The sequence below is a fragment of the Trachurus trachurus genome, assembly GCF_905171665.1.
Source record: "Trachurus trachurus genome assembly, chromosome: 10".
NCBI lineage: Eukaryota > Metazoa > Chordata > Actinopteri > Carangiformes > Carangidae > Trachurus > Trachurus trachurus.
In genome coordinates this window covers 38,353,040-38,371,870 of record NC_139894.1, presented here as the reverse complement: position 1 = coordinate 38,371,870, position 18,831 = coordinate 38,353,040, and the positions used below count along the sequence as shown (strand labels likewise).

General features: G+C 43.1%; 1 protein-coding gene across 1 annotated transcript in view; it reads right to left on the bottom strand.

Annotated features, from left to right (window-relative positions):
* Positions 1 to 16,981, bottom strand: part of slc7a11 (solute carrier family 7 member 11) — a 41,341-nt gene extending 24,360 nt beyond the window's left edge. The window contains exons 1-2 of the mRNA XM_083980133.1: positions 16,294 to 16,981; positions 12,019 to 12,145 (exon numbers count right to left, since the gene is read on the bottom strand). Coding sequence (XP_083836259.1) covers positions 12,019 to 12,145; positions 16,294 to 16,576 — 410 coding nt within the window. The 5' untranslated portion in view covers positions 16,577 to 16,981. The remainder of the gene's footprint in view (positions 1 to 12,018; positions 12,146 to 16,293) is intronic.
* Positions 16,982 to 18,831: the final 1,850 nt, after the last annotated feature.

Sequence of the window (18,831 nt, the reverse complement as noted above, 5' to 3'; positions counted from 1 at the left end):
GACACAGTTAGAGAGCAAAGACTAAGTCAAGTGAAGAGGACAGGAATGTGTTGAGCCCAGTTTTCAGCCACCAGCCCAACATACTATAATCCTGCTGTGATCCCACATTTTCATGCCATTTATCTTCAGGAAAAAGGAAAATCAGTCCGTTTATGTTCATGGAACATGTTTAAAGGGATAGTTCACCCAAAATTCAAATTTCCTCCGTCCCTTCTCTGAGTTACGGGGGGGGGGGGGGGGGGGGGGGGGGGGGGTCCGTGTAGCAGTATTTGTCCATATAATGGTTGTCAATGGATACCAACTTTCTTCGTCCAAAAAGACACACCAAAAAACATCCAAATACCTCCATAGTGCTCGTGTGTAATGTCCCTCTTGTATTGAAGCCCGGACATGAGAAATTGTTCCGCCGGTCAGTGCAAATCACGAGAGATTTGCACGGACACAGGAAGAGCAGTGAACTGAGACACTGGGAGCTTCCTCTACAAACAAGCTTAAAATATAGACTTATTTAATTTTTTTCGGAACAATTTCTCATGTCGGGGCTTCAATACAAGAGGGACATTACAGACGAGCTGTGTGGAGGTATTTGGATGTTTTTTGGTGTGTCTTTTTGGATGAATAAAGTTGGTATCCATTGACAACCATTATATGGACTAATACTGCTGCGCGGACCCCCCTGTAACTCAGAGAAGGCACGGAGGACTCTGAAAATTCTCACAGCTCTTAGTTGACATGAGGGTGAGTAGATAATGAGTGAATTTGAATTTTGGGTGAACTATCCCTTTAATGTACCATTAACATAAACTGGCTGATTTTCCTGATTTTGTTTAAAACAAAAAAAAAAAAGAAACAAACACAACCCCCCCAACCCCCATGCCCAAGGCAGGCAAGGGAAAAACACATAGGTTTAGAGCATTAGATTTCACTTGGATATCTTAGAGACAAGTTTGTGGATACAAAAAGTTATTGGTTTTTTTTTCTATTGAGGAAGTCCAAGAGGTAATAGTAGCTTGCTTGGCATTGTGCATTCTTGCTACTGGCAGTTCCATGTGTACTATATCTATATAGTAGTATATATATACTATATCTATATTGAAATGAAGCAATGAGTCTGAGAGAGAGAGTGAGGGGGTTTAGCAGCTTTCAGACTAGCCCAATAAAACAGGATAGTGACAGTTAGAGTTAAAGCAGAAATTTCATTCAATAAAAGCAGTTTAGAACAGTAAGGAATTACAATATCAAAATATTTTGTCAATGTAGACAATCCATTTCTTAAAAAATTGCACCTGGACAATGCCAATACATATGCATAAAAGTGCAGCTTGGGGAAGACACAAGTTTCATTTAATGAAGCTTTCTAGGTATAAGATACATCAGATGGAGACATTTAAAGCGGATCAGTTAATGATTGGGGTTTTTAGAAGCCAGTTCATGTTTATGTTAATTAGTTATTTGAAGGGTTAATGTGCATCATTAGACCTTGGGATCCTCCCACGTTTTTACACCACCTAATCTCTCAGATTAGGTTCATTTACAGGCCCCTGCACACGACTAGACTGGTTAGACTCAAGTGCTGTGAAAACCTAAAACCCATCCAGACCAGTTCACAAGTGGATCAGGACGGCTCAAACAGGACATATAGTTGTTTGTATGAAGCAAACATTCTCACAACCCATAAGATCTATTCTAGGCAATCACATCTGTTCTATGATGTCAAATCTATGGGTGCTGGAGTCTTCAAATTGACCAAACTCCGACTCAGAGACAACATTCAGCAGCAGCCTGGGTTTTATGGAGAAACACAACCAAATTTGACCAACGACAAAGGCCAAAGCCCAACCCAAAAGACTGGACATTTGAGTCTAGTTTCTTATAACTTGATCAAAACAGGATACAGATCATCATATAGCAAAGCTTTGGGATGTGTTGCGACAATTGTGATTACCAAACTGGTCATGTTGCTCCAAAGGGTGCGGTTCCATCTCAACTCCTCTGTTTCCTCAGAACCTTATGACAGTTGCTCAAGTGGACCTTTTTTTTTCTATTTTCCCTAAGTTACCACACACACACACACACACACACACACACACACACACACACACACACACACACACACAGAGAGAGAGAGAGAGAGAGAGAGAGAGAGAGAGAGAGAGAGAGAGAGAGAGAGAGAGAGAGAGAGAGAGAGAGAGAGACAGAGCGAGCCAGCCCATAGCCCTGCCCAGAGATTAACAACATACAGTGTTGTGAACAGACCCAAAGAAACGGCCTATTTTCGCGGCCTAAAAGAGGTTTTACCTGAAAAATAATACACAGTTCCATTGTTCGCTATAATATAATTTTTTCCAGCCCCTCAAAGTGCAGGAAAAACACCGTTTTTATTTGGACCTAACCAACTGCTGATCAGCGGGCGCTAACCCTGGGCGGAGGGATACGTGAGTTGGTTAGGTACAAATAAAAACTGAGTTTTTCCTGCACTTTGAGGGGCTGGAAAAAATTATATTATAGCGAACAATGGAACTATTTATTTCTTTTCAGGTAAAACCTCTTTTAGGCCGTGAAAATAGGCCGTTTCTTTGGGTCCATTCACAACACTGTATGTTGTAAATCTCTGGGCAGGGCTATGGGCTGGCGTTGCTAACGGGAGGAGTGCAGAGAGTCTTCTACTGCAATTAAAGTAGGTAGGGGCTATTTGTAGATCAACCCCACTTTAAAAAAAAATGCTACTATCCCTTTAAAATTTCATCTACATGATGCCAGGCCCAGAGCTACTGTAATGCAGTCAAAGTGTGCTCTGATGTTCACACAAATGACAGTGTGCACAGGGAATCTTGTTTAACATGTACTAAGTACAGCATATGTCTTCATAGTGTGGCTCAGAGCACACATTTGAAAATTGAGGGTGTGAATGAATGTGTACAGACTCATACTGAATGAAACAGGCGGCAGAGGCACAGAGCATCACTGTAACCATAGTAACTCTCACACACCTCTTTGCATGGAATGAGAGGAGAGAAGCTGATTCCTCTGTCTTGTCATGGTGTTTATGATGGAAAGCCTGACCTGGTTAGGCCACAAGCCTACCAAGTGGCTCACACACATACACATACACATACACACACACATACACATACACATACACATACACATACACATACACATACACACACACATACACATACACATACACATACACATACACATACACGTTTGTATGACTATCTTTGTGAGGACACTCATTGACATAATGTTTTCCCTAGCCCCTTACCCTAACCTTAACCATTAACTTAAACCTAATTATAATAACCTCGTTATTATAAAGTCTTAATCATCAAACAGCCCTTGGAAGGGGTCTGAGAAAGTGAGGACGGGCCAGAATGTCCTCACTCTGATGGTTTAAAACTCAAACCGGTCCTCACATGTATAGCTGTCAAAGTACACACACACAAAAAAAAGGCTCATGTCTAGTGAGGCTCCTTGTTGGTTAAAGGGATAGTTCACCCAAAATTCAAATTTCACTCATTATCTACTCACCCTCATGTCAACTAAGAGCTGTGAGAATTTTCAGAGTCCTCCGTTCCTTCTCTGAGTTACGGGGGTGGGGGGGGGGGGGGTCCGCGCAGCAGTATTTGTCCGGTTTGTCAAATTTGGACGAACTGGGAAGAGGAGCTTTGAGAAGCTTCCGCTACAAAACAAGCTTGAAATATAGACTTATTTAAATTTTTTTGGGACAATTTTGCATTTCGGGGCTTCAATACAAGACAGACATTACATACGAGCAGCATGGAGGTATTTGGATGTTTTTTGTCGTGTCTTTAAGACAGTTGGTATCCATTTGCAACCGTTATTAGGGCCACGGGCAATTGCACCGGGCACTGGTCCCAACAGCTATGAAATAGCTGCAGGGCGAAGCCCTGGCACTACTGTTATTGTGTGGATTTTTTCCTAGTTATTCTATTTTCTCCTTCATCTTCCGGCCAGATTTCGGTCCGCTACTTAAATTATATATCAAAACGTGCGTCCTGATTGGGATCAGTGTGCTATTACTTTTCTCAACAGTGTACGAATTTTTCGCGACGTAAGTCAATGGGACGGGCGGGAAAAAAAGAGCAAAAAAGACCAATCATTGGAGTTTAACAAACGTCTACTGCTCAGGCATACTTTCACTTATACCCCTTTCCCACTGGCCAAAAAACCCGTTTAAACCCGCTAACAATCGGCTTTTGGTGGCAGTGGGAAAGGCGCACCGAGCCGCGTTGACCCGCGTCGACGCGGGTCAAACGACTCGGCAAGCGACGCGGGTTAAAATCGCCTTTAATCGGCTCGGCTCTGCTCGGCTTGCAGTGGGAACGCCAGACCCGCGTCAACCCGCTAATTTACGTGATGACACTGAACGTTACGTGACGCTACGTCATCGCGCCGGTCGCGTCTCATATCACGTACCAAAACAAAGCTCTGCTCCGCTCTGCTCTCATCCGAGACTGGGATCAAAACATCAGAGAACACTGACCAAAAACGATAGAAAAAAAGAAAAGAAAAGAAGGACAGTCTGTTTAACTGACGTGTTGTGCCGCGGACGTCCGTCATCCGGCCGCAGCAGACTCTCTGTCCTCCGCGGTCCTGGTGCTCCAGGTCAGCCAGCCAGAGAGTCTGCCTCGGCGGACGGACACTCCGCGGCGGGCGGCTGTGGCATGACTGTGTGTGTCTCTTGCACCGCGGATGAGAGCGGGGCGACTGGTTTATGCTCTGTCTGATCCCTCAGCGGGGGGGCAGACTCGGCTCATTTTGGTCAATGGGAAAGGGGCCAAATGCCGATTGCTAGCGGGTCGACCCGCGTTTAAAAAACCCGCGTCGACCCGCTAATTTTAGTGGGAAAACGGCTCTAGAGACTCCATTTAAACTTTAAACAGTAGACACAAGTCTTGTGTATTGTCGTATTACTCCACGTTTTGATAGGTCATATAGTTTTTGATCAATCCCTGTTCAATGACCATGATCATTTTTGGAGAAATTATGAGATTATAATGGTTGTGTATTGCACGGAATGTTCGTGTGCCAGAAAAACTCACTCATCATCTGCTCAAAATATCAGAGAGACTTACAGAATTTAAACTTGGAGCCTCTAAGTCTGAGAGAAGCAGAACGGCCTGATGTTTTAAAACTGCCATCCTCTCCAAAATATTTACTGTAGAAACACCAAATCGTACCAAAATTTTCAGTAAGTCCTTAGAGCAATGTGATCTGTGTTTTGTTCTGATAGGAGTTACCGTTTTGTCATGCTAAGCCTAAATGTGAGACCGGTGCAGAGGCAGAAAATGGCTCTTTTTCTCCACGTTTCTGTCTGTCTCAGCCTGCGGGGGCCCCTATCGCCGTGGTAACCTCTGTGATTCTCAGGCCAGAGCTCGTTAACTTCATAAACAATCCACCTGGCGCTCGTTTAAATGTTTATAAACACCGACACAGCTAAATCAGACTGACACAGGATGCAGCTCATAGTCACACACACACACACACACACACACACACACACACACACACACACACACACACACACACACACACACACACACACACACAGGTAACCTAATGTGGTTACAGCTCCTCCATATCAGTGCTTATAGAAAGATGATCATGTGTCTGTCTGATCAGCTCTGTCTTGACCTTAAGATCGTGGGTTTGACTCCCATGTTGACAGAGATGGCAAAACCGGCAGTAGCCCCGTGGGCCTTTCAAAATTTCCCGAGAGGAAATTTTCTAGTATGGACATGCACTGCTACGCCGAGACCCCCTGTAACTCAGAGAAGCCACGGAGGACTCTGAAACTTCTCCCAGCCCTTAGTCCACATGAGGGTGAGTAGATAATGAGTGAAATTTCAATTTTGAGTGAACTATCCCTTTAATGTCTAAAAAATGTGTTCTACAAGGATGGAATTATAACTAATATATTTAAGCCCCCCTTTCCCTTGAGACCCCTAGAAAAAAGACATCCAGACCGATGTGCTTTACAGTTAGTGTGTGTCATGATGATACAATATTTGTAGCTCAGCTCTGGCAGGGTGTGACCGGGATCTGTTACCTATGCTTTGCTGTTGTCAAAGTTCACCAAATGTATGAAAATGCTCTTTTAGGGTGACCACGCTCAAGTCTGTGTGTGTATTTAAGATGTTATGGGCCTTGTGGTCGCCTGCATGCGTCTGTGATTCTTTTTGAAGCCGCAGCACTTCAGTAAGAATCAGATAAGGTTGACTGGTCCCACAGGCTCATCTTATAGCTCATCAGTATCTCTCTCTTCATTTCCCACGGCAGCCGCTCGGCTGAAATTTCTCTTTGTCTCTTTGGCTCTTTGTTTTCATTCTGTGCCTCTGCCTCTGTTCATTTCCCATGGTTTCCATTTGGGCTCTGTAGCCTGAGGGCCAGCTCAGGATAGCCACTAGACTGTTTATACTGCTTGGCCCCGGCTGTGTACACACGCAGCTGCACACGGAGCCTTTTCTCCCCTCGCCGCACCGAACTAAACGCTCAATCCCAGGATCCAAGATCACGGACAGAAAGTTCCTGCATTTGCCTGGTGTGCTATCACTGACAGACCATACCATTTTTTTTATAGGGTGCCATTTGGACATCATAACTTGTGGGAAAAATAACATTTGATCCACCCAGATTTGAATGTTCCCTTTAAAAAAGGACACATTTATTTATGAGATTATATTTTTAAAGAAAGTGTATGTCCCTCACTTTAGTCAGATAGTCTAAGTCAGTGATTCTCAAACTGTGGTACGCGTACCACTAGTGGTACGTGGGCTCCCTCTAGGTGGTACGCAAAAGACTCACCGAATTAAACATAAATAAAATGAAATACATTTCAGATGCATCAAAAAATCAGGCAACCGCATATTTTCGGCCGAAAATGACCAAAAATGCATTTGCAGGATGTTGTGATGATACCATAGAATTGAGACTGTATAAATACAAGCAAAAACCTGCCGAAAATGCCGACATCATTATCAGCAAACAAGTCCAGGCACCGCTCCGACCACACGTGTATCTGTTTACCTGTTAGCTCCGTTAGCTCCGTAGCTCCGTTAGCTCCGCTAGCTCCGTTAGCTCGGCTACAGTCCAACTGGAGCGGCTCGTTGAGCAGCGCTTCAAATAACCTGCGTACTTGTGTACTGCGTACGTGTGTCTCTGATGTTAAAGTTTAGTGTTACTTCTCAGAGTTTTATTTTTACGATCGGGGGTCATATAAACATGAGGTACTGCTAATCTTTTCCGGTCAGTCGTCATGGAAACATGACGCTCTGTCAGTGCTGTGGCTTTTGGACCCGACTGAAAACAAACGTGTATGAGCTGAAAAATGAAACGACGTATCATTGTATACCGCCATTATAATTAGTAATTAGTAGGCTAATTATTATTATTATTAGGGAAGACTGGGGATGGTTGTAACAGCATCACTTTCAACAATAAGGGATAACAGTGTGTAAATGTGCTCAATACCCACTCCCTCCCTGACATTGCATGTGAATTTACATGGCTGTGTCAGTGTGTAGGTTTTACAGCTCAAAAACATTGAAAAACATTTTTAGGTCAGAAACTAATATATTTTTTTCAAGCCTAAATTTTGACTAGTATTGATACCGTTTAAGTTTAAATTAAGTAACTTGTATAAGATGAAAGAGCAGGTTTTTGGGTGAAATATGGGTCATTTCTTACATATGAGGTAAGGTAAGGTATGGTAAAGGTACTTTATTGGTCACATATACAGCTAGTACAGTGAAATTCTTTCTCTGCATTTAACCCATCCCTGAGGAGCAGTGGGCAGCCACGGTGCAGCGCCCGGGGACCAACTCCAGATTATGAGCCAGTGCCTTTGGTCAGTGGCGCTGACTGGAGGATTAACCTAGCTGACATGTTTTTAGTGGTGGGGGAAACCGGAGCACCCAGAGGAAACCCACGCAGACACGGGGAGAACATGCAAACTCCACACAGAAAGGACCTGGGCGGCCCGGGATTCGAACCCAGGACCTTCTTGCTGTGAGGCAACAGTGCTAACCACTGTGCCACCGTGCCGGTGCATGAGTATATGAATATGATCTTTAAGACAGCTTTCTAATGTTAGGATACACACCACTGCCCCCCCACCCCACCCCCCCCACCCCCTTGGAGAGGCAAGTATTTTCTGGGGTGGTACTCGGTGTAAAAAGTTTGAGAACCACTGGTCTAAGTTATTTTAAATAAGCTTCTATTTAGAAAAACAAGTGTGTATTATGATCATAGAACATATTCCTCCAGTCAATTTCCTTAAAAAAGTGAAATGATGCAAATTACTAACATAACACCTTAATTTTTTAATTTAAGAAATATATTTTGATTAAAAAACAGCACATGATTAAAGATAGTTTATCCAGGACAATAAAATCACAAAAAAAATTTAAATTATTTTTTCTACTTTTATTAGCTATTTTCTAGATTGAATTTTAATGAACTGCACTGGGGACATAGCAAAATTCCATAACATCCTTTTAACAAAAGTAAAAAAAAATAAAAATAAAAAAAATGAATTTTGGAGCCTGTACCCTTGAATTTATAATAGATGGCAATTGATAATACACAAAAAAGCAAATTTGTCCAACTTTAGTGAAAATACAGCTTAATTTATACTGGGGACACAAATGGCACCCTATATAAAAAAAAAGACCCATTACATGTAGGCTACACTGTTTTATATAAAAGCAATTCATTCTTTATTTGGAGCATCAAACTTTGGAGCACAGAACATACAGGAATGTTAGATACACAGCTGCCGTCGTCATCACCATATCAACGTGCAACAATAAAACCAATGCAAAAGCTTGCCTTCAATGCAATGAGCCAGTTTATCAACAGGTGCCATGCTCACTTCACTGCACTGAGCCACACCAACAACGGCAAGAGAGGTGCCTTCTGTTTAATTAACTGGTTGTTCATGTGCAATTTGTTCAAAAAAAGTGTGCTAAAGAGATTTTTTGAAGTTGATATTTTGCCAATAATCCACTTCCTATCTGTTTAAGGAAGTGAACATGCAACACAGCCAAGTCATGTTGAAACTACAGCTCAGAATTTACCGTAGCTGCTGTGAATTCAGACTTTCTTGTGAATCTACAACCTTTCGTTGTAGCTTTTTTTTCTGTGGAAATAATGACCTTTTACTTGGAAATGTTCTGGTAGTCTGATAGTGTCATCAGAACTAACTCCTCCACTGTTAGAACCTGTTAGTGTCCTCACAGCACTGTTACATTATAATAAAGATGAGGCAGAAGGTTCTTCACCAGAGGTTTCAAATAAAGAAAGATTGGGTTTGATCTTCAACCAAGTTTTACTCTCCATTTGGACTGATTCACCTCCCCTGTTTACAGTAACTCTACTGAAATCAATACTGTAGGAGCCGTCTGAAAGCTCATTGTGTGGGTCCTGAGAGTCTGAAGGAGCTGAGTCTTCTCTGTTGATGAATAGGCCTCCTGCTGGGAGCAGGTGGTGCTGATAAGACCTCCAGCACTGGCTGTGTTTACAACACAATAGCTTATAATATGAAGTCATCTGAATAACACTATATGTCTGAGACAGACTGGAGACTACAGCCAGTCTCTAACAAAAAGCAAGTTCAGAACCAGAGCCTGACTCAGCATCAGTCCTTTGCTTTTCAACCGCCTAAGCACCAGCTCCTGGCTCTCAAAACTGGTTCCAGACAAGCACCAAGTCTTTACCGGTCTAGAGCCAGTACCAGCGCAAAGAAAAACATAGATGTTATCAATATCTTATTAATACCTTTGTTTAAAGGGATAGTTCACCCAAAATTCAAATTTCACTCATTATCTACTCACCCTCATGTCGACTGAGGCCTTGTCCACACGAGCCCGGGTATTTTTGAAACCGGAGTTTTGCTCCGCGTCCACACGAGTGGTGTAATAAAAACACTCCGTACACACGCAACCGTGGAATCCGCTACCGAGTGACGCAATGCACGTGTGGAAGGCTGTTTTAACCAATCAAAATACAGTGGAAACCGCTTGGATCAAAAGGCTTGGGACGGAATCATTTCTATACAAATGCTGTTTAAATAATTCGTTATCAAGAAATCCGCTTATAGTGTTCATTTTTGGTCATTTTATGGATGAAAACATGCGCAAAAACAATCTCAAAACTACGTGTAGCCTATTTATTTTATTTTCGGCGGTGTCCCTTTGACGTGCACTGCTGCAGCAGCCTGCACATGTTGCTGCGCTGTGTCTTGACTCTTGTGCTGTGTGCATCACCTGGCTGCTGAGCCACATGACTGTCGGTGCAGCGCAACTCTTTATCACTGGCTGTTGTGTTGTGTGTCAAAACATGGATGAATGAAACATATTCACTTTATATCGACCACGGACGTCAGGAATAAATGTTCGGCTTTTGGCTCGTTCCGTTCATCTCCGCATAGGCTCTTTTTATCACTGCATGACAGCAGTCCGACCCCCCCTCCCGTCGTACCCGGTCTGACAGTGACATAGGCTATTGCCTGTTCATTCATGAAAATCATCCCGAAAAACTCTCAATCAAACAAGGTGAGGAATAAGAAACTGCGGCGCTACTGTAGTAGTTCTGTCATTTAAAAACACACCGGCAGCGGCCCCCGCTGATCTGTAGCGTCACTTGTTACTGTAAATGATGCTGTGTGGAAAACCAGCTGTGGTCTGTGATTGAGGGTGAGTTTGGAGCTGAGAGGATCGCCCTGACGACCGTTTCCTTATATTTTTGCTGCTATAATTGATGCTACAGTTTAAGCTAAATGCCCGAGCTATAGGCTGTGGCTAACGACAACAGCTAACATTCATCTGAATCAAAATGTCTCTCTCTGATCATGATGAAGATAGCTGCCTTTTTTGGGGGGGGGCAAGTTCAGGACGAGAATTAATGGTAGTGAGACGGGACGCATGGGTGGGAGCGTACCTATGTTCCTCTTCTTGAAAAAGGGTCCTTTTTTCCCCGTTTTCCCCAAAAAGGGTCCTATGTTCCCCAGTCGCAATACATACTGGGGAACATGTTCCCCACTGTTACCGGGGAATATAGGACCTTTTTTCAAAAAAAGAGTCCTATGTTTCCCACTGTTGCTGGTCGATGGACTCTCTCTATCTATCTGGCCTGTCTAGCCTCTACCTGGTCTTTTTACTAAACTTAACCAACTCCTTTCTTCATTGCCTAAACCCAACCAATGGGACAATTCCACTTCTCACTCAAAGTCACAACTCAACTTCTCACTCAAAAATAGGCAAAAATCTGCAAAGTCACAACTCCACTTATGGAGGTGGGTACAAACATTGCATGTTCTCCTGGTCCTTTTGGGGAAAAGCGGGGAACATAGAACCCTTTTTCTAAAATACGGTTCTATGTTCCCCGGTCTGGACACAGAGGGGAACATAGGATCCTTTTGGGGAAAAGCAGTCCTATGTTCCCTGGTCCCATACAAAGTGGGGAACATAGGACCCGGGGAACATAGGGATGACCCCCATCGGGTCCAGCTGCAGGTCGGACCGGGTTTTCATTGAGAACTCTATCGTAGGCTTGCAAAGTAAGGAGCAGCTCCTGCGTGGGGAGCGTGGCTCTGACTTGGTTCCTTTGCAGTGGAAAAGGAAACTGGTTCTTTGAGGCACGGGAGCTGAACAAGCCAAGCACCAGCACCAGCACCGAACTAGCAGCAGGTAAGTTTTGGTGTCTGTGATAACCAGCTGCTTTCTAACTGTGTCTCTCTGTTGTTTTCTGCAGAGTGGCTTTAGCAGTTGTTTGGGGGGTTTTTCCACTGAAAACAGCTGCTGGAAACCAGGTTGATGAAGCTGAACCAAAGAGTTCTGTTTCAGGCCATAAAAAACCAAACAATGAAAGAATGCACCATGGAAGAAGAGGGAACTTCATGCATGGTGTTGATGCTTTATGGGTTGATAACTATAATAATAATAATAATAATATACAAAACAACAGTGATGAGTAGCTTGAACAAGTCATTACCTTATAGCAATAAGATCAGCCCACAGCCTTATGAAAGCCATCTGAGGTCCAAAGGCTTCCATTATGTACGTGTAGTGTCCACCAGACTTCTTTATACAAGTCCCCAGCTCCGCGTAGGACAGGGCTCCTGCAGAGACAGAGGGGACACGTTAGCTTTGGCTGGAGGACAAGAAGCATGGCACAGAGCCGTCCCTCCCTGGGCCCCACCATCGCCAAAATATATTACTGTGGCCTTTCAGCATCTAAACCCAGAACTTAAAGGGATAGTTCACCCAAAATTGAAATTTCACTCATCATCTACTCCCCCTCATGTGGACTCAGAGATGTTCACAAGTCTTTTTTTGCAAGTCCAAGTCAAGTCTCAAGTCTTTGGTCACGAGTCCAAGTCAAGTCTCAAGTCTCTAAAAAATAAAAGTCTCCTGTCTCTTCTGGTTGTAATGACCCTTCTATCATCTGCTGCTATCTGGTCTACTAAGGATACTGCAGAGCTATATCTAAGAGATTCAAAGCATTTACTGTAGGTTATTATCACTCCTTTATCTATACAGTATTGATTAGTTGTTTATTTTATGATCACTTTAAACAGGATATTGCAACGCAATATGAAGAAAACACACAATGAAAGCTTTCCTTCAAAGGAAACTGTATTCTGAGTCAAGAAAGAATCAAGGCTGCTCTGCCCCTCTGCACTGGCCTTTTCTCTTTTCTTTTTTTTTGCTTTGTTGAATTCAGAAAACCCAGATGAACAACATGGAAAATAATTTAGGCTGTTAATTATAGGTCATAAGATCTGGATGGTACCTATAGTTCACATCTTTATGTGCAGCAAAACCTTTCTGGAACCGCATATTTCTGAGAGAAGAACTGGTTGTTATTATTTTTTTAATTAGCTCCGTCAACTCATGGGGGCGTGTCGACACGTACAGACTTCCATACGGGCCTTCAGTCATATTTCGCAGCAAAAACATAAATAAACAGGAGGATTTAGCCTACAGTAGCCTGATATGTGCCAGTTATGCAGCAGCTAGTCCCCGTGAAGGAAGGTCTGACAACAAACGGACGTTGTGTCTCACATGTAGGCTACGGACGGTGCCGCTATTAAAAAAAGAAGAAAAGGCCAGTTCACAGTCACCTGTCACTCACCCGCAGCAGCTGACTGCGCTGTCAGAGGAGCTCTGCTGTTCCTTTCTCTTTAGTCACTGGTGTTTGGCTGCTCTCTGTAGGAGTTCAATATGAAGGTCTAACCTCCATCTGAATAACGTTACCGCCATGTGGCGCTGCTCCGCTAGTGGTGCGTTAACGGCAAAAAAAAAAAAAAAAGATTGTCGGTCGTCCTGTCAGGAGGGAGGCACGAGCCAAAAAAATAATGATTGTTCACGAGTCTCAAAACACGAGTCCGAGTCGAGTCTGAAGTCTTTAGGGCACGAGTCCAAGTCAAGTCTGAAGTCTCTGTGGGTGCGACTTAAGTGCGACTCGAGTTCGAGTCGCAAACTCGAGTCCCCATCTCTGTGTGGACTAAGGGCTGGGAGAAGTTTCAGAGTCCTCCGTGGCTTCTCTGAGTTACAGGGGGTCTCGGTGTAGCAGTGCATGTCCATATAACGGTTGCAAATGGATACCAACTGTCTTCGTAACAAAAAGACACACCAAAAAACATCCAAATACCTCCATGCTGCTCGTATGTAATGTCCGTCTTGTATTGAAGCCCCGAAATGCGAAATTGTCCCGAAAAAAATTAAATAAGTCTATATTTCAAGCTTGTTTTGTAGCGGAAGCTCCTCTTCCCAGTTCGTCCAAATTTGACGAACCGGGAAGAGGAGCTTCGAGAAGCTTCTGCTACAAACAAGCTTGAAATATAGACTTATTTAATTTTTTGGGGGACAATTTCGCATTTCGGGGCTTCAATACAAGACGGACATTACATACATGGAGGTATTTGGATGTTTTTTGGTGTGTCTTTTTGTTACGAAGACAGTTGGTATCCATTTGCAACCGTTATATGGACATGCACTGCTACGCCGAGACCCCCTGTAACTCAGAGAAGCCACGGAGGACTCTGAAACTTCTCCCAGCCCTTAGTCCACATGAGGGTGAGTAGATGAGTGAAATTTCAATTTTGGGTGAACTATCCCTTTAAGACAGGAAGATTTAGGCAGACTGGTTTTAATTTCAATGTTAGGGAACAGGAATTATGGGAAGCAGGAAAGGAGTTAAGGAAGACTATTCACGGATAATGTGCTTGTGTCTTTCATTAGAGTCTAACCTGAAGGATTTAGGTTTACTGCAATATATGCAACAATACACAGCTCGGCCTTCTGGGATATCTGCCCTGACTGCCAAGAATCACAATATGTAGTGTGTGTGTGTGTGTGTGTGTGTGTTTCACATCCTGACCCCCACCTGTGGTTTTATTAAAGCTGGTGAAAGGTAGTTTTGGTGAAATGTAAATAAATGACTAAATGACTACTATTTTTATTATTATTATTATTATTATATCAAAAATGTCTCATTAAGAACAATCATCTTAATGGGGTCCGCGCAGCAGTATTTGTCCATATAATGGTTGTCAATGGATACCAACTTTCTTCGTCCAAAAAGACACACCAAAAAACATCCAAATACCTCCACAGCTCGTCTGTAATGTCACTCTTGTCTTGAAGCCCCGACATGAGAAATTGTTCCGAAAAAAAAATTAAATAAGTCTATATTTTAAGCTTGTTTGTAGCGGACGCTCCCAGTGTCTTCACTGCTCTTCCTGTGTCAGTGCAAATTTCGCGTGATTTGCACTGACCAGCAGAACAGTTTCTCATGTTGGGGCTTCAATACAAGAGGGACATTACAGACGAGCAGTATGGAGGTATTTGGATGTTTTTTGGTGTGTCTTTTTGGACGAAGAAAAGTGAGCACCATTCACAACCATTATATGGACAAATACTGCTGCGCGGACCCCCCCGTAACTCAGAGAAGCCACGGAGGATTCTGAAAATTCTCAAAGCTCTTAGTCGACATGAGGGTGAGTAGATAATGAGTGAAATTTGAATTTTTGGTGAACTATCCCTTTAAACCAAATCACAATGTCATAACTTTATATGATTTTATGTTGTTGATATTCTGTTTGTCCTTTTTTTAATGATGCTGCTCCTCATGCCTTTTAAATTGCCCCTCAGGGACACAAAGTGTTTTGAATTGAATAAATTGAATAAATAAATTGAATTGAATTGAATTGAATTGAATAAAGCTGCCCCCCAATTTTCCCTAAGTAGACTTTGTCCCAGTGGACACAGGTGGCACATAACACACCATGAGGGCAGAACACCAGTTACACTTACCAGAGTGCAGCGAGTTGTTTGATATATTATTCATTTGTAGGTAATAATGGTAAAATGATGAGCATGGTCTTCATGATTGCTCAGTTCAATTCAATACAACTTTATTTGTATATTTGCTCACATCATAATACACGTCATCAAGAGCATAAGACTCCTGCTTGGATTAAAGTCCTCCCTGTGTTTCTTGGATTCCCCTCAGTGCTCTGTTCTTGCCTGCCCAAGCCAAACCACAATCATGCATCCATTTGAATGCTGGCGTGAGCAAAGAATTATGGGATGGCCATTTCTCCTTTGCTCTCCTGAAGGCAGCTCCAGTGTTTCCTCTGCAGGATAAACCTGTTGCCATACACAAGTCTTTATTTCTCTGTCTGTTCTGTTTATCCCTGGTTACCTACACTCTTAGAAATAAGGGTTCCGAAAGGGTTCTCCTATTAGATAGATAGATAGATAGATAGATAGATAGATAGATAGATAGATAGATAGATAGATAGATAGATAGATAGATAGATAGATAGATAGATAGATAGATAGATAGATAGATAGATAGAACTTTATTCATCCCGAAGGAAATTATTCGGCCAAGCCGCTCCAGAGGAAAATAACTTAGTTAAAGAAAATAAATAGGATACAAAGAGGAAAATATGATAAAATACATCCTGCAATGTCTAGATAATGAATATACATGACAAAGGAGCAACCTAGATATAAGTTAAAAGTTAAAATACAGTGCAACATTAATTTAAAAAGTGATGTAATACGAGGACAAGCTGAAGAACCTTATATGGTTCTATTTAGCACTTTTATTTCTAAGAGTGTACACAAAGCTACTGACCTAGAGACACAAAATGCATTTAGTCATTTCTCCCTCCAGCCTGTCTCTCCTTCTCTCAGGAGAAAAAGAAAAAAAGGACAACATCTCCATCCGACCGACGCACGTGAACTAACTCACCAAAGAGTGACAGGACGCCGCAGGAGATCCAGACTATCAGAGACATTCCGACGCTTCCCGAGTGTTTCAGGATGCCCTTGGGGGAGATGAAGATCCCGGCTCCGATGATGGTGCCGATGATGATGGCGATCCCTCGCAGCAGAGTCACCTTCTTCCCCAGTCCCACCTTGGGCTCATCCTCCTGATCGTCCTGCAGCTTCTCACCGGGATCCGACTGAGTTCCATTCTGGGAAAATGTGTGTCCATTTCCATCCGCGTGAGCCTTTGTGGACCGTTTGGTCATCTTTTAACACACTGCCTAACACACATGCACTCACTGTACTGGCTGTGATGGACTGTAGAGGTCTGATGTAGAAAGTTACAAAAGCAGCAGCAGCAGAGGAAAGTCCTCACTCATTCACCCTCTGCTCTCCGCTCTCTCTCTCTCTCTTCTCTTCCCACTACACCAAACTTTTTTTCTTTCTCTCTTTTTTTTTGTTGGTCTCCTGTTGCTCTACCTCTTTCACTCTGGTAGCTACGTGTTGCTGCCTCATCCAGTGTGCTTCTCTTTAGCCCCTCCCTCCATCTGCTCCAGTCAAGCCCTTTTATCTCGAGCTCTGCCTCCACTCTAAAAAAAAAACAGCTGAGGTGTCACCATGTCACCATGACACAGCAATAATCAGTATACACAGTTTTGATACCTACATATTAACTTCAGCTGTATGATTAACAATTGTTTCATACATTGTAAGAATGTGCAATAGGATTTCTCTCAGGTTGCTCACCTCGCTGTCAGGGAGTGGTACAGTGTGTGTGTGTGTGTGTGTGAGAGGAACAGAAACTGTGTTGGCCAAGCCTCTGGGGTTGAGTTGGCACAAATCCACTACACACACACACACACACACCCCATGCTTGTCAAGATGATGACATACTGACACAGTGGCAGAAGGCTACAGCTGTGATTGGAGGATTGTAGAATGTAGAGGATAAAACAGGTTCCTTGTGAAGGACAAGGCTGCTGCTGTTGTGTTTTTTATTTGGTTTTCTATTCTACAAAACAGCAGCGTGTTAGACTGAGACTTAACTCCTTCAGAGCTCCTCTGTTCATTCTAACAACTTCAATCTTTAAACACATGGTTCCACTATTTAAACGGACATCTTGCCAAGAATGTTTTCATTCATCAAGAATGAAAGTCAGAGGTTGGAAGACGATCAGATACCGTCGTAGTCCCGACCATAAACGGCGATTCGGCGGCGTTATTCTCATGACTCGCCGGACAGCGCCCGCAAAACCGAAAGTAAGGAAACGCTGGTCGGCTCGCCCAGCATTTCCACCACTAATAATAATAACAAAATAACGATAGAGACAAAATTATATATTTATCTAAAATGGGCCCATTAGTGTGGGTAGCGTAGATTCATCCACATTAATATGAGACTTTTTTATTGTCGCGGAATTTTTGGTTCTGCCAATGGAGAAACTCCTCGTTGTCCCTTTAAAAGGCTCAGGAAACTCCTTAAAGAGCCGGATACTCGTTATTCCTAAAATATTACTCAGACATTTATCTGCTGCAGGCAACAAGTAATCTGCAGATTTTCTACATTTGAATCACACGTACATGTGATTTTTGAATGTGTCAAATTTAACATGGGAAAAACATGTTGATAACACATTTGAAATGTGTGGAATATACTGTGTTTTTATATCATCAAAAAAACATTTTTTTTCCTTTTTCAATACAAGACGGACATTACAGACGAGCAGTATGGAGGTATTTGGATGTTTTTTGGTGTGTCTTTTTGGACGAAGAAAGTTGGTATCCATTGACAACCATTATATGGACAAACACTGCTGCGCGGACCCCCCCGTAACTCAGAGAAGGCACAGAGGACTCTGAAAATTCTCACAGCTCTTAGTCGACATGAGGGTGAGTAGATAATGAGTGAAATTTGAATTTTGGGTGAACTATCCCTTTAATGAGTCGTGAGTTGATAGACACTTCGGGCCCTAATTTCTTGGCGCAACTCACGGGGGCGCAGCGAAGCGAGCCCTGACGCAGCTGGCGCAGTGGCATTTTCCTCCAGTGCAACAAGGTGCGCAGCGGATTCGGTAAATTGGCAGACTGCTGTGCGCTGAGATGGGAGTGGTGGCGCAGCAGGGGGAGGTGTCGACAGATTCGCCGTGGCGCAGTGACAATTTGTTGCCGATAGACCACGCGGAGAGTGCGCCGAAAGCTCGCCAGCTCCAACCTGGTCTAGTCTCAGCGCAAGGCGAAGCGCAGCCAGCGGACTGGTATTTTGACTGCCCAGCTCGCAGTGCGCACACGTCACCAAGACCTCACAGGCAGATTTCCACACTTCCAGGCACATTTAAATGCAATTAACAACAATAATAATAATCATCATCATCACAATAACCCCTATTTATTGTATCTGAATCAGCACATACACCTATATCTATATAGATTGTCCCGTCACACTGATGGCAGACCAAAGGCTTGCGTAATGGAAACTCAGCCTGACTGAATTAACACAGATGAAACCAGGGAGGGACTGAGA